The sequence below is a fragment of the Kogia breviceps genome, chromosome 12 (assembly GCF_026419965.1).
Source record: "Kogia breviceps isolate mKogBre1 chromosome 12, mKogBre1 haplotype 1, whole genome shotgun sequence".
Lineage (NCBI taxonomy): Eukaryota > Metazoa > Chordata > Mammalia > Artiodactyla > Physeteridae > Kogia > Kogia breviceps.
This window is the reverse complement of record NC_081321.1, coordinates 57,801,670-57,826,594: the sequence shown is the minus strand read 5'-3', so window position 1 is coordinate 57,826,594 and position 24,925 is coordinate 57,801,670. Positions and strand designations below refer to the sequence as shown.

Genomic DNA, 24,925 nt, shown 5'->3' with positions numbered 1-24,925 from the left:
TGCAAAATAATTGAATAGTCAACCTGTTAGAAAAAAACCATTGAACACAAGAGAAGAGGGACAGTTCTGCTGGAGATGTATCTATAACTTGAATCTAATCATCAGGAAACATCAGACAAATGCAAATGGAGGAAAACACGTACCGTAGAAATAACTAACCTGTATCATTCAAAAAAGTCAGTGTCATAAAAATCATTTTTAAAGGCTGATGAATTGTTCCAGATTATGGACGATTAAGAGACTTGACAACTAAACATAACACAGGATCCTGGGTGGGCTCCTTAACAGAGAAAACACCAACAACAGCAAAAAATGCTAAAGGGACATGCTTGAGTCAACTGGCAAAGTTGAAATACGGATTGTGGATTAAAGCATTATATCAATTTCGTGTTTCTTAAATTTGATATCTTTACTGAGATTACACACTTAATTCAGAAGATAAGCAGCCCACTCTGAAATGGTTTAGATAAAAGTATCATATATAGAGAGAAAGAGATGATAATAAAGCAAATGTGGGGGAATGCTAAAAGAAAAAAGATGAATGGGTCTTGGTAAGGATATGTCGTAGCACTCCATATAATTTTCACCACTTATCTGTAAGTTTGAAATTATTTCCAAACAAAAACGTTTAAAAAATAAAAAGAGTATTTTGCTTAAGGGCTTTTATAGGGGAGAATCCAAAGGAGGCTCCTGAGTTAGGGATAGACCAGTGGCTCAGACTTACAAAGACCTGTCCATCTTCTTCAAGGACCAGGAGGAGAGAGGGGTGGGATGGGGGGAGAGGAGAGCAAACACCGTGAGAAATGAGGATGAATTTGCAAGAAAGAGCAGTAAATCCAAGGGTCAGAACTGGAGGATGAGCTGGATGATAAGTATGAAGATAAGATAAAGAAACTCTGGAAAAGATTGCTAAGTACTTTAAATCCCTGTAATTTACCCCAGTTACATTTTGGTTGCGCCCACATATTCATTCCACTCACAGAATAATAGCTTTGAAAACCAGTTATGAAATACGGTGAAAAGTCACTGAAAGGGGAAATGCTATGAATTCCAGGGGCTGTCTTTGAAGGGAAGATCCTTTTCATCCTTCCCACCCTGTGGGGGACACTGGCAACAGAATCCTACCATTGCTAAATCCAGATGAGATCACCACTAGGGTAATTTTTATTTGGAAAGTACACAGGAGGTACCTGTTTTTTCATCAAAGCTCTTCTGATCTGGATCTCTAATAGATCTGGGCCAGTGAACACACACTACCAGTGTAGCTTTACCAGGTGCTGGCCCTTCATCTGTGTGTCTGTGAACATTTGCGTTTGCTCCTCTTTGTGCAAGGCTGTACTTCCAGCCCAGGACAGCAAAGCTGTGGAGAGGATACCGCAGTAGATGCTTTGCTAAGAGTTTTGACCTTGGTGGCCTGAATCCAATGACCTCTGGATTATTCTAGAAGGATTCGGTCTTCCATGGAGTCAGAGGCTGCTTGGGCACTAGCTTATCCTAAGGCTTAGGTGCTAGGTATTATTGGATTCTGTGATGCTAAGGGTTCCAGGTCTGCATTGGAGCAACTGAAGAATACAATTGCTTTTAAGATTTCCCCAGTACTTAGCCATGTCCTTGTTTAGTGGTGAGGTGTGAATATTTACTGTCAATAGATGAATAGACATTGAGTCTCCACAACCTGGTCATGTGGGGGAGATAAGGAAGAGCCATGACTCCTTCCATCAAGAGGTTTCTTTTGTTCTGTTTTGTTTTGTTTTTCTTTTTTTTCTTCACCAAGAGGTTTCTAATCTAGCTGATGGTTTTATCATTATATTTTTGAAAAACATGGTAAGCTCCTTTGACCTTCCACTTTGATCACTCTCAGCTTCAACATTCAGGGGACTCTGAGACACGCTGTGTGGACAAGGTGGGCAGAACGCTGGCCCAGCACACCTCCGTCTTCTAATTTTTTTAATGAAAAGTCAAAAATCCAGATATTTTTCCCCTTTAAAATCTCCTATTTTTCTCAACATTACCTGCTTATTCCATTTTTAAAAAACTATATTACGATCACACTATAAAAGCCAGAAAAGGCGCATGCGCTGGTCAAATAGGGAGCTCTCTGTTTGCGAGCTCCAGTGAATTCATGGGAAATGATGTTCTAACGACATGATACACAGAAAAAACGAAGAATCTTTAGCCTCCAATCATCACTGTCTAAGGGAGATGAGATGTGTGATCATTTCTTTTGTTTTTATTTTCCTTTCCCTTAAAGCCAGTGTTAGCCATGTTTTGTTTATTTACTATCCTAGGGCTTGGATAGTCACGACAATCATGACCTTGCTCCGGAAACCAGAATGTATAGCTGTCACGCCCATACCGGCAGCCCCACTGGCCGCATTAACGCCTTGATTCAGCTCGTGTGTGGGCTGACTCATTGCCAAGGGTGGGGTAGTAGCACCGGAAATGTGGGAATGAAGATGCAGCCGAAGTGCTTGAGGTTGAAAAAGTGATTCGTTTACAGTCACATCTGGTTTTAAGTCATTCGTCTGTGTACAGTTACAAAGCTCTGACAAAAACTATGCAAAGCTCATTTCCTCCAGATTTTTTTTTTAAAAAAAAAAGTGGGGGAAGGGAAGAGGGTAAAAAATTGATGTAGAAAAAAAAAATACCAAGAAACCTGAGAGATGTGTCTGGGAGAGATGGTGGGGCTGCTGTTAGAGACACATCCAGCACTCCCACCCCTCCCTTCCAGGATTTAAAAAAATCTTGGCACTGCCAACAGAGCAGCCGGTAAATGTCTTCTGTGCTGATCTCTTGAGGAATTTCTCTTGAGTATGGGATTGACAGCAATGGTAATTTATTATTATTTGGATGTTCTCAGAAAGACTTTCTCCTCCGTGGACTTTGTCATTCTCTCTAGCATTGCTAGGTGCTCAGCATCCATGATTTATTGTTATTCATCTACTATTATTAGTACTAATAATCATACTCTTTAATATTTGTTGTTATTCATATACTATTATTAGTACTAATAATCATACTATCTAACATACTATCATTCTTTAGCCAGGGAGGTGCTATAAATATAACATGCACCTTCTCATTTTACCCGCCCCCTCATTAAACCACCCCCAAATGCCTGTATAATTTCCATTTTCCAGGAGAGCTATGACCTAGGAAGGTTACAATCTAGGAAGCTAGAAAGATTCCTTGAAATATAAACATCCCAAAACAGTATCTCTAAACACAAAAGTCACGGTCCTTTTTTTAAAAACTGCTTATCAAAATTATCTTAAATTTTAATAAATCTCTTTTGAAATGCATGACACCGGCTGCAGGTTAAAAATCGTATTCACTTTTGCTGTAATGTACTATTGAAACAGTTTCAAACTGAAACAGAGAAAAGGATTTGCCATCTTATAATTGTTTTTAACTGACACATTCCCTAATTGCTAGGCTTTCTTCTTTTTAAAAATATCTGGGGAAACAGACATGAGAGTTGCATAACAAAAGGCATCAGAATTGGCCTGTCATCTAACATTTGTTAAGTTTGCTGCATGTTGACCTTTTTCCCTTTAGCATCTGTACTTTACTGAGAAGTTATAAATATCAAACTATGCATATAATATATATTACATATAGATAATATAAAATATGTACTATATTATACAAAATATATTATCATATATTACATCACCACTTTACTTATTTGACACCTTCTAAAACTGTTCAAGATCTTCTAAATCATCTATATAGCTTCTTGTAACCAGAGAGCTTAGTGAAATTTAAAAGAATGAGATATCAGGGCTTCCCTGGTGGCGCAGTGGTTGAGAATCCGCCTGCCGATGCAGGAGACACGGGTTCGTGCCCTGGTCCGGGAAGATCCCACATGCTGCGGAGGGGCTGGGCCCGTGAGCCATGGCCGCTGGGCCTGCGCGTCCGGAGCCTGTGCTCCGCAACGGGAGAGGCCACAACAGTGAGAGGCCTGCATACCGAAAAAAAAAAAAAAAAAAAGAATGAGATATCATTAACTCTCTTTAATATAAAGTGACAACTGGATCAGAGTTTAGAGTAGGGGATTGACAATCTAATGCTTTTGTTTGGAATTTGGATAGCTCTTTTTCACCAACTAGAGCAGGAAAGCTTGTTAAATACACACACACACACACACACACACACACACACAAACACACACACAAACACACAGCGATTATCTGGCTCCACCAAAACATTTCAAATTCCTCAGGTTGTAGTAGGGCCCTAAGATTTTATGTTTCTAGCAAGTTCTGATGATGCTAATACTAGCTTTTGAGAACCACTGTCCTAAACGTTACTACCTCCTTCCCCTTTCTCCTTTTCTTCCCTTCATCTTCCCTCCCACTCATCTCTTCCCACCTCTTTCTCTTCAGAATCAATCTTCTCTTCTTCCTCTCTTTTATTCCTTTGCCCTTCCCTCTTTTATTCCTCTGCTCCATCCCTCCCTCCCTTTCAAGATGATATTTGAGGCATCCAGCAGGAACATATCTAGAAGACTTGTTTACAGTGTTTATTCAGATAATAATATTTATTGAGCAGCTACAAAGATTCACTCATTCATTCATTCATTCATTCATCTACTCACTCAACAAATATTTGTTGAAACTCCACTATATGCCAAACTCTGCAAGAAGAGCAAGACAGACATACACTCTGCCCTAAAGGAATTCTCCATATGGCCAGGGAAGGCAGACAGTAAACAAACATATAAATAATTGGATTAATACCAAGTGTCATTAATATTCAGAATTAAATAAATGGGTTGCTGTGATGAAGGTTGATAACAGCACACTTTTCCCCTGTGAGGTCAGAAAGGGCCTGGCCCCATAGGGATGTGATTAAGCTGAGACCTAAAGATTGGGAGAAAGACAGCTAAGCAGACCTCCTGGGCAGGGAGTGGTCCAAGAAAAGGAAATGGCAGGCACAAAGGCCCTGGGGCAGGAAAGAGTCAGCTTCTCGGGGGTGTCTCCAAAACCTAAACCAGGGCCTGGCACATGGTAGGTGCTCAGTCCCTATTTACTGAATGAATGAGTAAATGAATTATTAGACCCAGGCCACTGGAGCATAAGAGGCAAGCAGGAGAGAGGCATGGGGTAAGCAGAGGCCAGGTTTTGAAAGGTCTTTTAGGTCATGAGTGAGGATTTTGAATTAACCAATCAACTTTACCAATCCACTCTCCCTTCATCCCCCAACCTTCTCTGCACCCAGCTCAAACCCTGATGTAAAGTAACAATTCTCAAAGTCTGACCCTGGGACCCCGATGATCGGTTGTATCATTCAACATGTATGTTCACGACATGATAGGAGCCATGCTTTCATCCATGAAATCATAATTAATAAATATATAAATTAGAACAATTATTCATTAATTGTTATGACTATTTGTTTAAAAGGCAGCTGTTTAACCAACGGTTTAACATTAGGCACTCATGTCTAACCAGAAGCAGTCCCACCCTTCCCCTGCAGTCTGGGAAAGGTTTCCTAGTGGCAAAGAGAAGAGGTTGCCCCCTGAAAAGTTACAGAGAGGCTGATTCCAAATTCCTGGAATGCAGTAACTTCTAAAGCAAATGTAGTGTCATTACACAGGATAAATAGGTTCAAAAGAAGTTGAGGAATTCCAAACAAAGATGAGAACAAAGAATAAAACGAATCATCTTATTTGTACTTTGTACAGTAGTTTCAAATAAACTCCTCTAGGAAAAGATGTTATCTGGCAGCTTTTCCCAGTCTCTTACTGCCTTGAATCTATTACACATCTCTCTAATTTTTCATATTAATATAAGTACCTTTAAAAGGTAAATCAGGGGGCTTCCCTGGTGGCGCAGTGGTTGAGAATCCGCCTGCCGATGCAGGGGACACGGGTTCGTGCCCCGGTCCGGGAAGATCCCACATGCCGCAGAGCGGCTGGGCCCGTGAGCCATGGCCGCTGAGCCTGTGCGTCCGGAGCCTGTGCTCCGCAACGGGAGAGGCCACAACAGTGAGAGGCCCGCGTACCACAAAAACCCAAAAAAAAAAAAAAAAAAGGTAAATCAGGGCTTCCCTGGTGGCGCAGTGGTTGAGAATCCGCCTGCCGATGCAGGGGACACGGGTTCATGCCCCGGTCCGCGAAGATCCCACATGCCGCGGAGCGGCTGGGTCCGTGAGCCATGGCCGCTGAGCCTGCGCGTCCGGAGCCTGTGCTCCGCAACGGGAGAAGCCACAACAGTGAGAGGCCCGCGTACCACACAATAAATAAATAAATAAATAAAAGGTTAAATCGGCTTTTAAAATGTAATCAGTAAAAACCTGAGTTTAAACTTCCTCTCCTTGTTTCATAGTCTGTTCATTCCTATAGGTTATTTTAGGACCCACTAATTAATTGGGAGCTTTGCTGTGAGCCTTAAGATTCTCCAAAAAAAGAACTAGCAGTTATATACATTTGGGAAAGAAATCTCTCTGAGTCCTAGTCCTTTCCTTCACAGATTGCTATAATTCTTCATATACATCGGTATCAAAAATAGATAAAAGGCACAAGACCCTAAATGTACATGTCTCTCTGATAGATCAAAAATTAAATAATTGTATTTGAAGAAGTCGCTCCTTCTTTTTCTAATTCCTATTCCCGGGTTTATTATTAGCAGGTCACTGTTAATAACAGAATTTGGAAGCATCTGAAGAGTGTTATGAGGATATTTTGTTGTTGCCTTGTTTGTTTAGTCCTCTTCACATTTTGCCTTTATTGTTGCAGTTGCCTCTACTATAAGGCAGTATACTGCATTATAGTCAGTGTATTGGATATCAACTACTATTTTAAAATTAACTGTTAAGGTATAGTAGGTTGGTAACATGTAATTTTTTAAAAAAATATGTGAGAAACCTTGGAGAACTTGAAAAAGACAGGATTTATCAAAGGTTTCTGCAAAGGCCAGAGGGATCTTTAGTGAATTTGGGAGGGAATGTTTCAAATCTGAGGGGCAATCTATGAGAAAAATGTAAAAACCTCATTGGTTTTTGACAAAGAGAAGGATGGGCAGCAGAAGTTAGGTAAGTGGGGCCTATGTGATGGATGAATTTGAAAGAGAGCAAACTGTGTGATTTGGATGCAACCTATCACTAGGCAAACTGACAATTGGACAGCACATTAAAGTTTGCAAAGGTGCTTTAACATATATGATCTTGTTCTTCATAATACCTCTGGGAAGTATTTAGAGTAGATACTATTCCAGTTTTACAGATGAGGAAATCACATTGTCTTTTTTTTTTTTTTTTTTTTTTTTGCGGTACGCGGGCCTCTCACTGCTGTGGCCTCTCCCGTTGCGGAGCACAGGCTCCAGACGCCCAGGCTCAGCGGCCATGGCTCACGGGCCCAGCCGCTCCGCGGCATGTGGGATCTTCCCGGACCGGGGCACAAACTCGTGTCCCCTGCATCGGCAGGCGGACTCTCAGCCGCTACACCACCGGGGAAGCCCCACATTTTCTTCTGAATATAGCCAGAAAAGAAAACGGTAATGTTAAAAAGGAATAAAGCTTAAAAAGACCCCTGTAAAGGCTGAAGGCAGCCTGTAGGATTGCAGTCTCTAACGGGGAGAGAACAGGAGTATCTCTGATGATGCCGAAAGGAATGCCAGGCTGTGAAAAGTCATTGAACTTGGGGGCAAAATACGGAGGGCAAAAGTTCTTTGGTAAGACAAGTTCTCTGGGCAGAGAAATAAGAAAGGTTCCATTTTCCCAGAAATGCACGCGTGTTTTAGGTTTGACCTTCTTTGAGTGTCTGCTAACTTGAAAAAGAAACGAGATCGCTAGTCTGGCTGCAGATTAAAAGCCCATAGTATCTTTGAAGGAGTAGAAACTTCATCTTTTAATTTAAAAAAAAATTTTTTAAACACAAGTTTTCTAAAAGAATTGAAATCATTTTCACTTTTTCATTTTTTTCTGCTTTTCCTCCAAGTAGGTACCTTTGATATAGCAGTCAATAATATAGCTTTATGTATAATCTATTTGAAAAAGAAAAGAATATGCCATCCTTCCCATTGATGTAGCTCAAATATTCTGTTTTGAAAAATCTCCTCTCTTCCGGCAGTTGTCAGGGATGGCACCCAAAGAAAAGCAGTCAAACGTTATTAAGGTTGTTGCAATATTTTCCTACTATCACCTATGACCAATTAAACATTTTTGCTCTTTGGTTATCAGGAACTCTTTTAAATCCATTTTCAGATACATGATCACTCAGGTACTGAGGCAGTTGCTAAAAGTTAGCATAAAGTTAGTGCTAAAAACTAAGTGAATTTCACTTTCTTGTAATATGTGGGAAGCTGAGCCATCAAGCGTATTTTCCACAAACGAGAGTTCGTATTGCTTTCTTATATTGCTTGGACAATTATGGATGAAATGACTTTAACTAGTGGATGGTCAGTGATGAAACTGCTTTGCTTGTGGGCTGGATGATTGGTGGTGATTATACTTGTTCTTGGTTAGCGCCATGTGCATAAGATTTAGGGAGGGCACAGACCTCTACACAAGAGAAAGGGGAAAGTGCATGGCAGGGAAAAATGAAGGTCAGGTTGACAGTGGACACCATCCTTTCGGGGTCTTTTTCTCTTGACGGTGTCAGGGGGATACGCCTTGGGACGAATGAATGCTTTGAGGTGAGAAGGGCAAAAGCACTCTAATAAAAGGCTTCAGGAAAGCGTGAGGCGACCTAGGGATATCTGCTGTGGTCAAGTTTAATCCTGGGAAGAGAGGCCCTGGAGAAAGCAGATGAGGAAGATAGGAAGGAAGATGCGGAGCGGGCGGTGCAGGGTGTGGAGGGAGGAAGGGGGCGGGGGTGGGGAGGTGGAAAGTGAAGGGGAGCGAGTCCTATTGTGGTTGAGACGGTGGTGTGGAGGACCACAGACTGGGAAAAAGTGAAAGTCGGGCGGGGAGGCGGAGAAGGAGGCAGAGCTCCGCAAACCCGTCCGGGACCCCTGGAGGGAGAGGCGGGGGCATCTTGGCCCGCCTCGGGCCTCCTTGGCAGCCTCAGGCGTTGGCTCCTCGGGGCTCCCTCCCTCGCCGGCGCATTGTTCCTTTGCCGGGAGACGAGGAAATTGCCTTTTGATTGCGGAAGTCCGCGGCCGGGACTCGGGGCGAGGCAGCGCGGGTCAGAATGGCAGCGTGGGAAGGGCGGCGCGCTGCCGGCCCCCGCCGCCTCTCGCGTCCGCAGCCGGCCCGGGGCGGCAGCAGCATCAGCGGCGGCGGCGGCGGCGGCCCCCGCGCGTCGTCAGCCCGGAGGCCCGCTCTCTGCGCCCGCGGGGCGCGCTGAGCGCGCGCAACAAGTAGTCCCCGCTCCGCCGGCCGTCGGGGCCGCCCCGCGTCCCAGCCCAGCGGTCGAGTCAGGGGGAACTGCTGAGCGCCATGCGGAGCCATGGAGCCGGGCTGGCCCTGTGGACCGCGCTGAGCCTGCTGCAGGTGAGGGGCCCGAGAAGAGGTCCCCGCGGGCGGACGCGCCCCTCCCCGCCGAGGACCAAATGCCCACTCCGCTTTCTGGTCTGCTGGGTTGTGTTTTGGAGAGGGAGGTGGCAGAATTTCTTCCTCTCCCTGGGGAAGAGTGAGCCATCCTCTTCTGAGCCCCCAGCCAGACTGACAGCTCGTGCCACTGTCACAGGCAACAAGCCACCTTCTCTTTCCAGCTGCTCCGGAGAAAAAGCAGCTAGGGAGAAGGTGGCCACCCCCCTGGGCTGCGGGCCTCTTCTCTGGCTGGGGGGCGAAAGGATGGATGGGCTCAGGCTGGGGGCCAGGGGTGAGCGGAGCAGCTTGGGGAGCTTGCTACGGACTCGTCCCTGGGCAGGTCTAGACAGCGGGCTTCAGCTGTTGTTCTGGTTCCTTTGCAGACTGGACTGGGGGAGCCAGTGAGATGCAACTTCACCCTGACAGAGTCCAGGGTCTCCAGCCGGTCCGTGTCTCTCCAGTGGAGAACTTTGGTGTCACCCTGTAACTTTAGCCTCATCTGCAGCAGTGACACGTCGGGGGTCGCGTGCTGCCACCCCGTGCGGATAGACAACACCACCTATGGATGTAACCCCAAGGATTTACAAGCGGGAACCATCTATAATTTCACTATTATGTCTCTGGATGGAGAAGAGAAAACTGTGGTCTTGCAAACAGGTAAAAAGTGACAGGTGCGGTTGGACGGCCAGGCCACTTCCGGCTGAGCCCTGCCTTTTCAAGCTGATGTTTCACTTGAGTTCCAGGCATACAAAATAATAATAATAATAAAGGTAAAAACACCTGTGAAGATAACTATTGACAAAGATTTCTAGTCTCCTCAGATCTGGCCAGAAGCAGCTTGGTTGACTTTCAGAGACTTCCTTAGTGCTGAAAACAGCGGACTAGCCACTTAAACGGGGAGAGCAGCAAACAGAAACTGTGGGCTGTGGAGGGAATTTGTTAAAGTGATGTGGTTTGAGCTTCCATCACATTAAATTGTCAAGCCCTGGAATAATTTTAAGTAAATGTTTTTAGAATAAATAATGGAAGTGCAATGATTAGGGATATGACTTAACTCAACTTAGTTTTATTTTTGGAACCAGGACATAAAATCATCAAGAATAGAGTCACTCTTAGGGGGAAATTAGAAAAGTCCCTTGAGATGAGGGTATGAAAATTATTTTTTATCACTTGTGTAACTAAAACCATGCCAATATCACAGATCATCCTTTCGTTACCCTGCACCTTTAGTCAATCATTTTCTGTCCACTTTTGGTAAACCTTTCCATGCGTATGTGGTAAGAATTTGTCTTTCCTGCCTCAGTTTTCTTATCTGTAAAATGAGAGTGTTAGACTTGGTCATTCAGGTCCAGGTTCCAACCAAGTGCCTACTTAGGTAGGGGCTGCGATGCATGTTACCTCATTAATCCCCAGAGCCACCCTCAGATGTGCTCGGAATTCTCTAATGACTTCGATGTTTTATGACTTCATTAGTCTTCCTTTTAACGTTATCTTTATTTGTTGCAATAGAGAAGCCTTACTTTCATGGAGAAAGTCAAATTTAACTGAAAAATTCCAGAAGTTAAATTTAGAAATGTGTTGTCCTTGCTATTCTTTCACATTCAACCTGAACAAAGATCACTTCTTTAGCTATAGTTCTTTGAAGAGGTGAGAGAACAGTCCGTTATCAGGGCAGTTACAGTAAGGTCAGGAAATGTGACTAGGTCCTGGTAATAAGTCAATGAATTGTTCTCTTACTAATTAAGAATGCCCAATTACATCACTTGACTTACTTCAGAGGGAAGTTAGATAATTTCTGAGATTTGCAGGAACTGGAATTGAAAAGAGACACCACTTTTTAAGAATGTGGTTGTGTTTTTACAGGGAATCAAAGAGAGACCAAAATCAACCACATAATTAGAACATTTTTCAGGAGTTTAAGTGGCCAGGTTTTTAGTTATAAAGTTCTTGGTTTCTTGGTATGTGAAGATATGAACACTCAGATTGCTAATACTGTGAAATTTATGACATAGAACTTCCAGATGTGTTCTTTACATTTGATAAGGTGTCTGTATTGAATGGGGCAGAATGATGTTTAAAAACAGGTGAGCCATCAGAAGCTTATGGGAGAAAAGATGAAGACATTAAGCCAGAATATACTGATTTAACCCAGAGGGTTTACTTTTTTGGAAAAAACATTGATGAAAAAGGACTCACTGTGGGTGTTACTAGTTAGAATATGTTTTGAGTTTAATTATGCATGTAGGTGTTTCCAGTCCAGAGACATCTGTGAAATGTAAGAAATGTTTGCATTTTATTGACTATGTTTAATTTAAAAAGGACTTAGTCAGCATACCCAATTGTTAGTGTTCAGCGTCTTTTATCATTTTTCTTTCTTTTTTTTTTTTTTTTTTTTAATGTGGTACGCGGGCCTCTCACTGTTGTGGCCTCTCCCATTGCGGAGCACAGGCTCCGGACGCGCAGGCTCAGCGGCCATGGCTCACGGGCCCAGCCACTCCGTGGCATGTGGGATCTTCCCAGACCGGGGCACGAACCCGTGTCCCCTGCATCGGCAGGCGGATTCTCAACCACTGCGCCACCAGGGAAGCCCTTATCATTTTTCTTAAGGAGTTGCTTTTTACAGTACCACAAATATACTTTTCACCACAAATTTTATGAGCTCCATGCCAAATGTGAAGAATGAAATTTGATCAAAAGTGATGTTTGTATAATAATAATTTTTTCATACTTATTTGTGTGATGGTATAACCCTACTTGGGTTTCTCTATATTTTTAAAATAATTTTATTTAAATAAACTTTTTAAAGTTAATATTTTTTTTAGTGTTTCAGGGAGAATATTTTTTGTTGGTTGTTATTTATTTTTTGTCAGCATTTTTTTTTTTGCTTTCTATATTTTAAGGACATATGTGAGTTTTCTTTTAAGTTAAGAGAAAGTACTAGTATTCCTCTATATTAACTGATAAGCTACAAAGATGAGTGTCACAAATCATATTTTACTGTTATTAAAGCGGGATCAACTAGTAGCATAATATTAAGTCTGAGATATAACTTCAAACAAAAAAAGTCATTCAAATATGTTGTGCTTTTCTTATTCCATTATGTGTATCTTATCAGTATAGAGTAAAATAGAGTGAGAGCAAGGCATGATTTGGCTGGAGATACAACAGTTGCTTAGATTATCTCTGTAATCATTCTGTATCGTTCCAAGTGTGATTTGTCTGGTTGTTTTTCCTGGTAAATTATCTAAAATAACACAATGTAGACATGACCTTAAAGATCAAAAATTTCAACGAAATCAGAACTATTTCAGCAACAATCAGTTTTCACTCCAGATTTAAAATCAGAATTGAAAAACCTATGTGGATTCAAATTCAGTTCAGCAAACATTTATCAAGCTTGGATACTGCAGGGAGTTACACCAGGCAGTGATTGGTGAGCTTATAAAGATGACAAACAAAGCATGGTCTCTGCCCTTGTAGTCTTGTACAGAGGTGAAAGAAGGTCAGGATGAAAGTGGTGACAGAGCTTTACCACTTCTTTCTTGGGTGAAGACCTTGCCCTGCCTCTCTCAGGTGTGTTTGGTCATAAATGGTCAATGCAACAACTGTAATAAATTGAAAGCCAAATTATTTAGTTGTGAATTCATCAGAAATAGATTATGAAGGTAACAGATATTGAAGAACTCAACACTTTTGTTAACACTGTGTCCTCAGAGTCTAGAGCAGAGGCTGCAAAGTGGCCCCTGGGGGTGTCTAGGTGTCTAAATAATAGACATGCTTTGTTTGGCTCACGTAATGTTTGTGAAAAATTCAGATTATTTCACCAGCATTGAGCAGAAAATTCACATAAATACCAGATGTATGGATTCTCTTAAAATACTGGAAGATCTGGCAAAGCTCGGCCAGTCTGCCTAGAACTGTCTAGAGCTGAGTTGTGGTTTCTCTCTTTTCAGATACCAATTCACTGGAATCCCCCTGGACCACTTCATTTATTTCCTTACCTGAATGTATCCTAAGGACATTTGAGTTTGTTTAAATGAAACGGTAGAGTTTTCATTTAGAAATTTGGGGGGATTTTTATCTTCCCACCAATAAGAAGTAGTTTTTCAGTACCTAAAATGGCATCTAACCCATGGTAGGTGTTCAATAAATATTAACTGGATGGGTAGATGGATGAATGAATGGGGAGATGAATGGGTGGATCTATGGATGAATAGGTAGATGATAACAGACAAATATTAATAAATGAAATGAATATTTTAGTGGGAGAATGTACATAAAAATATGATCTATTCTCCATGGGTTATGGGTAAGTTATGGAGCCCAGGGAAGAAGTCTAGTCGTAGAGAACTTTACCTGCAGGAAGAATATCTTAGTGGCACATGACTTCTTGTTAGTCAGTTTCAGGTACTTATTAATCAGCCTAGAGCAAAAGGCAAAAAAAAAAAAAATTTAGCTCTTTATACATGGCTCATTCCTCTGTCTTTAATTTAAAAAAAATTTAAGAGCTTTAATTACAAAATCACCATATCAGCTATTATTTCCACCTCAAAATGTTGCTTCTTGTATTAGTTTACCAGGGCTTGCATAACAAAATACCACAGATAGGGTGGCTTAAACAGCAAATTTATTTTCTCACAGTTCTGGAGGCTAGAAGTCCCAGATCAAGTTATCAGCAGGTTTCTTCTGAGGCTTCTCTGATTGGCTTGCAGATGGCCACCTCACTATGTCTTCACATGGTCGTCCATCTGTGTTGTCTGTGTCTAATCTTCTTAGGACACCAGTCATCTTGGATTGGGGCCCACCCTAAAGACCCCATTTTAACTCAGTTACCTCTTTAGAGGTCTTATCTCCAAATACAGTCACAGTTTGAAGTACTGGTGGTTAAGGCTTCAACATATGAATTTTAGAGGGATGCAATTCAATCCATAACACTTACATGGCTTTAAACACAGGCCTTTATTTCTCAATAATGTCTTTAAGCTACTGACATTAAACTGTCTTGCAGAGTTTGTTATAAAAGCATGTTCTTGGCTTCTACCTCATATATAATGAATTTAGAAAGAGTGGAGCCTAGGGTATCTGATTTTAAACAAATATCAAAGTGAATCAATGCACACTGAAGTTTAAGAGCTATTGATATAGTTTTTCTGTTTTCTGTTATTCATTGGCATTAAGATTTTGGTACCGTTCCTTTTTTTTTTTTGGCGGTACGTGAGCCTTTCACTGTTGTGGCCTCTCCCTTTGTGGAGCACAGGCTCCGGACGTGCAGGCTCAGCAGCCATGGCTCACAGGCCCAGCCGCTCATGGCATGTGGGATCTTCCCGGACCGGGGCACGAACCCGTGTCCCCTGCATTGGCAGGCAGACTCTCAACCACTGTGCCACCAGGGAAGACGGGTACCATTCCTTTTTATGCCTGGTTAAATCTGTAATGCCTAGGAATATCTGTTGTCTTTCCCAGGAAGAAAATAATACTCTAATATTTGTCTTGTGCTTTTATAGTATGTAAAATACTTTCACCTACTTTGTTGAGTAGGTAAGAGTATAAAATATATATTATACTGACCATATATTGTTTAATTATAGCCACATGGCAATCCTGTGGAGGGAGTATTGTGAAGGCACAGGTGGTTAAGAGTTGAGTTTTGAAAGCAGCCACCTCCATCACTTACTAACCAAGTTGCCTCAAACAAGTTACTCACCTCTTTTAATCTATAAAATAGAGACAATAATAAAGAGAATGCTCACTTCCTAGGGTCGTTTTGAGGTTTTAATTGATTCATACGTAAATTCTAGAACAATTTTTGTCACATACTAAGTGTGTAGTAAGTTTCCTATTATTACTTTCAGGTTGGAGATGAGATTGATATTCATAAGAATTAACTAATCACAAATCCATAGAGCTAATATATGGTAGACCTAGACCTTGAACCCAGATTTACTGGCCCCAACTCCAATTCTTTCCACTACTCTGTAGAATGGACATAATTTTTAAGTTGGTTTTTGTTCTTTCAGATTACATATGATAGTTTGTTGTTACTTTTCAATTCAACTTTTAAAGAGAAAAAAATATATTATGAAATACTTTAAATCTATAGATGCTTAGCCTACAAGGGTAGAATAATGATTAAATGTGTGTTAGTGTGATGAAATAATAATGATTTTGATTGTGTTGAACTTCTGGTGATGGACTTCAGTATTTAGGAATCAGCCGTTTGCAGTATAGTTATTTCAGGAATTCTAAGATCAAGCTGAGCTCTGTATAGGGAATCAACCAACCTAGTTCTCTGCACTTGACTTTTTGTGTGTTTGGAAGCTTCTTCCATTTGTCTGACTTCTGTAGGTGGGCCTGGCATTCTACAGATTAGCAAGAAATAAAATCTAATTTGTCCAGACAGAATGGAAGAAAATTTGTTTCACCTTCCACTCCCAGACACCAATTCCCTGGAATCCCCCTGGGGAATAAAGGATAATACTGACGACCTTCTGGCCTTGTAGGAGAGGTCAAACCCATTCTAAATGTATGAATGTATATAAACAAAGATGAATCTATGCAACTAAAATTAACATGGTAGATATACATACAGATTTCCAGGGATTTGGGAGTTTTATTTTGTTTTTCTTCCTCTAGATGGAAAAGTTCAAATACATAAAGAGTAAACAGAATAGTATAAGGAACGAGCATGTACTCGTCACCTACCTTCAACAGTTACCAACTGACAGACAATCATGTTTCATCTATATCCTCACTCACTCCCCCACCACATATCATTTTGACACAGTCCAAGTCATCATCTAATTTCATTTATAAATAGTTCAGTATGCATTTCTGAATGATAAGCATTATTTTTAACATAACGACAATATCAGTATCATACCTAACATTGACAGGAATTCCTTAGTATCTAGATGTTCAGGTTCGGCAGCACACATCAAGCAACAGCTCATGAATTTCTACATGAGAGCGGCTTCTGGGCAACAGTCTGGAACAGGAGGCCAAAGGATTTCCCTTTGTACTTCACTTATGTAGCGTTTAAATAATATTGAGAAAACCTCAACTGGTTCTTGTTTGTTTGTTTGTTTGGCTGCGCTACGTGACTTGCAGGATCCTGGACCAGGGATCGAACCTGGGGCCCCATAAGTGAGAACGCCAAGTCCTAACTACTGGACCACCAGGGAATTCCCAAGAAAACCTCTATTGTTAATATCAAAGAGAGGAATAGGGCTGCTGAAGGATGACGGCATGAGGGTGTTAAAGTCTCTGTCAGCTGTCATTGTCCCCACCGTCCTGACATGGTTCTCTAATACTCGACAGAAGTGATCTTTTCAGTGCTTTTGCTTAAACTGCTCTCTCATTCTGCAATGGCCTCTCTTCTCTCTGATTTCTGCATCCTACTTGACCTTCCAACTCGCTCAAGTTCATTTCAAGCCCACCTCTGAGACCTTCCCCTTGGATATCATTCTCCTTTTGCATATTCAGCATTGGTGCTGACCTGTGTTACCCTTAACAGCAAGAACAGCTGCAATACTCACACCAACTGCCTTTTACTGAGGCCCCACCATGTGCCAGGGCTGCACTTAACACTTTGGCTCCATTACCTCTTCAAACTTACAACTCTGTAAGTATCGTTAGTCCCATTTTACAGATGAGGAAACTTAGCCTCGGTGAGGTTAAGCAATTTGCCTAAAGTCACTGTTTGAAGTGATAGTGTTGGGATTTGAACCAGGTTTAGTCTGACTTCAAAGTCAGCCTCCCTGATAAGTTACCTTTGTGTTTACCTTTTTCACATATGTCTTAAATGCCCGAGTAAACTGTAGACTCTCAGAAGCCAAGTATGATGACCCGTAAAATAACATGGCATTCCTCACTCGTGTTAATCATGATGCAAATGATTGTCAAAGCTGCTTTAATTGCGAGGCTGTTAAGACTTTGAAAGTTCCTCTCTAGCTGAACTTTATATTTAGGGTATAAAGTTGATAAATGAAATGCATGTTAATCTGATATATTAGCATAATATAGTATATCATCTTATAATAAGTCAGAAAGCTGACTATAGTCAAACAGCAACAATTACAAAAGTAAAAGAAGGGCTTCCCTGGTGGCGCAGTGGTTGAGAGTCCGCCTGCCGATGCAGGGGACACGGGTTCGTGCCCCGGTCCGGGAGGATCCCACATGCCGCGGAGCGGCTGGGCCCGTGAGCCGCGGCAGCTGAGCCTGCGCGCCCGGAGCCTGTGCTCCACAACGGGAGAGGCCACAACAGTGAGAGGCCCGCGTACTACAAAAAAAAAAAAAAAAAAAAAAAAAGTAAAAGAAAATTACATCTCTATAAATCTATTTAATTAACTACAGATTGTGGGCAATTGCTTTCTCGTTTTCTCCTGCCCATTTTTAAAAACCTGCACCAAGGAATGGTTTGTGGCTTTTCCCCCACCCTTACCCTGGTTTCCATGAGAAAATTCGCAATTAGTTTAGAGGAATAGTTGATGTTCACTCCATTTTATACAGAGTGCTACGTCAAGCAGCTTCCAGTCTCCTACCCACCATGCTTTTAACTAGAATTGTATCCTAATTCCTGTAAAGGTACAGAAGTTGAGTCTGTTATCCCTAAAAAATTGATCTCTTGTCCTGGAGTTAGTGCTGAAAGATAAGGTGTGTTTTGGAGAGGTGGGTGGAAGATAATATCCTGGTTGAGGAGACCTTGAGTTCCTATGGAGAAACTTAGACTTCATCTCATGAAAAGTTCTTGGTGCTGCCCAGGGGATGAGGATGGCATATGGGAGAGATATACAAAGCGGTTATTTGGCAATAGTGGAAAAAAAGACAGAAAATAAGGCAGTCACCCAGAAAACTCAGAGTAATCCAGACACAAGGTGATGGAACACCAGGTTAAGGCAGTAAGATTAGGGGGAAAAAAGAAACGGAGAAGAAAAACATTATTTTTTAAAAATCAATGGAACTTTCCTGGCGGCAGGATTAGATTTAGCTATTATTAGTGTTGTTATTCATTTATCTATGCTACACTAGCCAAACCATCAAATGAAAATTCTGTAAATTTGTCTGTTATTTTTCATAGAGTTCTGGTTTGATTTTTCTGTTGTTATACTGACTGTGCGACTCATGGCATCATTTTCCACCCTGGGACAACTAAGGTGTGATAGAAAAGAACTCACGACTTGGAGTCAATTGTTAGAAGCTCAGATGATTTGTTAACCTATGTGATGTAAATGAGTCACTTAATGCCTCTGACCCTCTATTACAACTAAGAAAGCACATTGTAAAAGATCAGATCCTACACAGATATATTGTGTGCTATTATGACTTCAAAAAAAGCTTTTGGCACTAACTTATGGATTGCCTGCTCTCTTGTTATAAGGCTAAATTTATTTCCAAAATAAATACTATCATTTTGAATTCTAAACACTCTGCAAATTCCTATAGCAGTAGATAATAATGTTTTAATGATCATACAAAAGAATTTTTAAAGCAAATATCACTTCCATTTTATACATATGGGTGTCTCCCTCTTCTTAAGTCAGATTTTTTTTAAAGGGAAAAAAAGAAGAATCCATTTTGGTTCAGGAATTTAGCTAAACTTTATCAGAAAAAGTGGGTTGACAGCAAACCTACTTATGAAATTCTGGGGCTTCCTGATACTGGTAGATTCGTTGAAATACAGCAGCTGAATACTGTGGAATTTTGCATTTGGCATTCCATATTCCATGAATATGGAATGCCATATTCCATGAATATGGCATTCCATATTCAATATTCTGGAAATAAATATAAACAAAGATGTCTTAAATTGATGGCTAATGATAAATTTTGATATATTGATTGAGACTAAATTATTGATTTATGGTTTTCAACAGTTCTCAAAGCTTATAATACTTCACTGGTTACTGTATGTATGACAGCAGTGGGTGGAAAAACCAGAAAGGCTATAAATGCACACATGTGTGCATTGATATCTCCAGCCATCAGCATAAATTATGTAAGTCAAGTAGGGTTTTCCAATTACATATGACCTGTCACATGATCAGAAGAGTACAGACCTATAACTAAATTTTCAAATAGCATTAAAACTCTCTCTTTCATATATCTATCTAGATATCTAGATATCTATCTAGATAGGTAGATGGTAGATAGGTAGGTAGAGAGATAAATAGATAGATAGATAGATGCTAGATGAAAATAGCACCCTGATGGAAGTATCTAATTTGTTTCTAATAAAATATTTAAAACTTTTTTTTTAATACAGTAGAGTTTTCCTTGGGCTTAGTTAGATTGAAACAAAGTCTGAAAACTACTGAACTCCTGCCGCATGCATAGCAATAGTGGACCACTGCCAGCAAAGGGCTTTATCACAGCATAAATGGGGTTTTAAGTGTTTGTTTCCAGTGCAGGTTCTTGCAGCCCAGGCACTTCCCAATCTCATTGTTCCTTTGTTCTAGCGGATGTACAAAGGATTGACTGTTTTGTTTTCTGGCTCAGAGAGATTAGATAAAGTCTGCATTTCTGAACTTCGCTCTCTAGGCACGCAACCTTAAAATTCATTTTCTATAGCTCATATTTTGCAGATTATATATGTTTAGATTATACCGATCATAAGATCATTTTCTTTAACCTTTATCTGGCTGGGTTGTGCATGTAAGTGATAGTATTGATCCCTTTTGAACAATCACTGGAAAGCAGCTGTCCCTCTCATCCTTGTCCTTAAAATGCCTCTTCAGCAAAAATGTGTCACCTCAGTTGGCTATGACAAGGTTGCTCTTGAGTTTCTCTGGCTATTAGAATCACATGGCAACAAGAAAACTCTGTGAGGGGAAATTATGTCCTTTCCTTTTATGATGACATCCTTAATTATAGAGTGTTATGTAGGATAGAAAATTTAAATAATATTGCCACACACACACACACACACACACACACACAAACCCATACTGTTTTTCCTCAAGAACCCATAAATGAAAATCATCTTGGGAATTTTTTAAATTTTATCTTAAGGGTTAGAATGTTAGTTCATGGGAATAAACTGATAAGATTTTTCCAAGTGTTTTTTTTTTGCAGAAGGCAATTAAAGCTATTATCAGTTTAGTTTCCCAAAAAATGGTATTCCACTTTTGCCTCCATTTTGTCAGTGATTCAGAGGAAGTTTCTTTTTATGATCATGTAGACAGAATAAGTTTATATTATGGAGTGCCCACTGTGTACCATGTAAAGTCTCCTCTATATCTTATTACTCCTCCAAACATCCAAGAATATAAGTACTATTATTATACTCCCCCGACAGAGGGGGAAATGGAGGCTTAGAAGGTTAAGTAACTTCCCCAAGCTACTGATACATGAGGGAGCTGAGATGTGAATTGAGTTCTGACTCCAAAGCCCATGCTCTCTGCCGCTTCACCTCCCTGCCTCTATGACAAGATCATCCCAATTATAGGAGGGATACTAATACTAATACTAATAATAGCTAACACTGAACACTCACTATGTGCCGGATGCTGTTCTGAGTGCTCTGGATAAAATACTCAACTTAATCTTCATAACAATTCTACTGATAAGATAGCATTGTTATCAGCATAGAGGAGACCACTGAGGCACGAGGAGGTTGAGGAATTGCTACCCAGCTACAAAGTGGGAGACCCGGATTCAAGCCCAGGCTGCCAGACTCTAGAGCCTAGACTCTTCAGGTGAACCTGTGCTGCTAGGATATAAACCACACAACCTTATCCTCTAAGCTCACCTGTGCTTTGGGCTCTCAAAGTTTCTGTCTTGGCTTGGCCTTATTTAGCCTATGTATGGAGTCTATAGGTGACCCGTAGTCTACTGAGCTGTCTGGCTATAAACGCCTTCTGAATATAGAATAAGATTACCTTGTTCCTATTTGTATTAATGTTAGTCACAAGTGAAAACTTTCTTAAAACATATACTGTTCTAAGTAGATGCTAGAATTCCTCAATTTCTTTCATGAGTAAGATATAATTTACCAGGAGGTAAAGAACTGAGATCTCTATAGCCATGTCACTAAAACATCTAACCTGACTCTTGAAATTTAGTGTCCAGTATCTTGATCTCACTTTCTAGACCAAGAACCACATAGGATTTCTGAAAATTACTCATATGTAAATGTCAACGTTTCTACTCCCAATATTCAGGGTAGGGAGAGCCTTATTTCTCGTATGGTCCCCCTGCATCATCTGCTCACTAAATGTTATTGATTTAGTTCCTAACCTGGAGACGTGCTATTCATCCTATTTCAAGCTCTACAGTGAAGATTCAATACATGGGAAACAGGACTCCTCAAATTGACCCATGGCTTTGAGAATCGAAACGAAGTAAACAGCCACATACAGGACTAACCCACCTGCTCTGGGAGCTCTGGCAACTCCAAAATGTCCCAGAACTCAAGTTTAGAACATCTAGGGACATAGGGAATCCCAGCTGTTGGGAGAATTCATTTTGGTGAGCACACCTAGCCGAGGCTCATAATCAGGTCTGTATCTTTCGTGGTTTTCCAATATCTAAAAACAGTCCAAAGTTTTGTATACATAACCCCCCCAAACCCCACAACCTAAAAAGGGGAAAGTTTAGTACAAATACAAATTTTAAAATTATTTCTTAATATCTGTATTTTCTGTTGAGATTTTCAGTATTTATCCAGGCAGAGCCTGGATGTTTGTCAATGTTTGAAAAGTGCAAAACTTGCAAGCCAAAGAAAATATAACCTTGCTTGGATTTCCAAGCTCAGAGCTGTCGTAACCCAAAAAAAGTTTTATTAGAAAAAAAGGAGCTTATATGACTAGTAGCCAAGGTGGATTTTTTTTTTTAAGTAAAATAGTAAGTTTGGGAGTGGCATAAAATGCCCATTTGTATCATGAGCTGCAGATTCTTAAAGTTTTGAAGGAAAATGCATCTGGATTACAGCAAGGTAAGCGTGTATCTGCAAAATTCTTCAAGCCACCTTCTCTTTTTTGTTTTTTGCTCTGCAGATCCTTTACCTCCTGCTAGGTTTGAAGTCAATAAAGAGAAAAGTACTTCCACCAGTTTGCATGTCTGGTGGACTCCTTCTTCCGGGAAAGTCACCTGGTATGAGGTACAGTTACTTGATGATGACCAAAAGACACAGGGGGCCCAAATTCAAGAAAGAACTTCCTGGAATGAATATACATTTTTTAACCTCACTGCTGGTAGTAAATACAAAATTGCCATCACAGCTGTTTCTGGGGATAAACGTTCCTCTACAATTTATGCCAATGGATCAACAGGTAAGACCTGCTTACAGACAGTTGCGTATTTAATAGTCTATGATTCTTTTGAAATTATATTACATTCAGGAAATGGGAGTAAGAATGCCCCAAGATCAACAATAAATAGATAGGTGGGTAGATAGGTAGGTAGGTAGATAGATAGATAGACAGAGAGACAAATAAATACTATTTGATACAGAGGAAAGACTGGACTGGAAACAAGGAGGTGGGGTTGTACTGCTAGCTTGCTGGGTGATTTTGAACAAGTCATGGAACTTCTCTGGGACTGGAATTTGCTCCAAAATGAGGAAGATGTGTCCTAATGGCCCTTCTAACTCAAATGTTAGGTAACAGGATTTTCTGCCTCATTTTCTGAGTTTGTGCAATGAAAATTATTTTTTAAATGTTTTCCCTCCCCTGTATATTCTTCTCTTAACATCAAGTCATGGTGTTTCCTGCATATTCCTATGTTTGGAACAAGTCTTTTCTTGCACCCATGCATCCCGATATCAATAACACATCACTGTTTCCTTCCATAACTTACTTTCTTATCATTCACTCTCCCCTCATTTTCTCTCCTGCTCTGTTGCTTTCTTTCCATTTTTCAACTTCTACAGTCCTTTCCTTTCTCTTTTCCCTTTACTGCTATGCCACATCATACTTCATTGACAAAATCTACCTTGATACCTGTTAAGTGGGGGAGACAGATAAACTATGATGTAGCTTTAGGCTGTGGACTTTGAAAAGAGCATTAATCCAGGTTCCAATAAAATTTCAAGAGTGCTATTTTCATTAGTTATTATACAAGTTAGATGTACAGAGAAGCATTAATGGATGTGTGGTTTCAAATGAAATGTGTCTGTACCTTCTATAAGGAAATTATGAATGACACTTTGGAAATACATTGTATCCCACCAGTGCCATCGTCAGTGAAAGATATTGGTATTTCAGCAAAAACGAATTCTCTCCTGATTTCCTGGTCACGTGGCTCTGGGAATGTGGAAAGATACCAGCTGATACTAATGGATAAAGGAATTCTAGTTCATAGCTATGCTGTGGACAAATCTACTACTTCCTATGCTTTTCATGGACTGATACCTGGTCACCTCTATAATGTCACCATTGTTACCGAGGCTGCAGGGCTGCAAAACTACAGATGGAAACCAGCCAGGACAAGTAAGTTTCCCTGGCTATTCTGAACAAGAATAAAGCTCAAATCAAGGAAATGTTTAATAAACAAGGTTTATTAAATTATTTGGATAATGGTAGTATAGGACAAATTGAAATGCATATGTTGTAGAAGACCTTAATATGTATCCACTTTTCTACTTAGAGAAAGAGGGATTCCCTTTCATTCTAAAGTTTAGGCTCGTCCTTGACAACCTTGTGAAATAGCAGAGTTAATCACTGATATAGTCTTAGCTTCTCTTTTTCGTTAAGGATTCTACTTCCTTCTCTTAAACAGGCATCATCCCCTGCCTTTGTGACATCACTCACAATGATGAGAACCAGGATTACTCTTCTCAGTGCTATACAAAGACCTACTCTTAGGTCTTTGTATAAAGAAACAGCCATTGCCCAAACCCTCTATCCAAGAAAACATCTCCTGAGACCCAAATCTATAGAACGTGTTCTCATAGCCTAACATGGCCAGAAAACTGATCTGTGCTAAGTTTTAATGAATCATTTATATACATATTCATTCATTAGTTCATTAAATCAATATTTATTAGGTGTAAACTATATACCAGACATTGTGGATATAACAATGTCCAAGAGAGACAAAGTCTTTCCCCTCATGGAGCTTACATTCAAGTGGATTCTAATGCTTCTGGTGGGTCTAATGTGTTAATAAATCTCCTCCTTTGGAAAGCTATGTAATTTTAAGAGAAACTCTAAAATATGTAGTGCCTTAGACATTACTCTAGGGAGGAGAGTTCCTGAAATAATAGGAGGTTGGTGGGAAAGATATTTGGGGACACCTATATATTTACATACCTTTTGTATCAACCTCAAAGATATATATATATATTCCCAACAAAAATGTACCATATATTTTAAGAAATATTTATGTATATCAAGAGCAAATTGCACTTCTAACTGGCATATGCAAAAGCAATGTGCCACGCCCGTTATTTTAATGAAATATTGTGAATTTATATTATGCCATTAGTGAGGCCCCAAATTATAGCATAGGC

General features: G+C 40.4%; 1 protein-coding gene across 2 annotated transcripts in view; it reads left to right on the top strand.

Moving 5' to 3' along the window:
* PTPRB (protein tyrosine phosphatase receptor type B) overlaps window positions 1-24,925 on the top strand; it is a 117,842-nt gene that overhangs the window by 19,790 nt on the left and 73,127 nt on the right. Inside the window, exons 1-4 of one of the 2 annotated variants that reach the window (XM_059080212.2) lie at window positions 9,184-9,438; window positions 9,861-10,134; window positions 22,470-22,745; window positions 23,646-23,903. In XM_059080212.2, the coding sequence (XP_058936195.1) occupies window positions 9,385-9,438; window positions 9,861-10,134; window positions 22,470-22,745; window positions 23,646-23,903 (862 nt within the window). In that variant the 5' untranslated portion in view covers window positions 9,184-9,384. Of the gene's footprint in view, window positions 1-9,183; window positions 9,439-9,860; window positions 10,135-22,469; window positions 22,746-23,645; window positions 23,904-24,925 lie in introns of those variants that run through there. The other variant, XM_059080210.2, reaches the window with a different exon arrangement.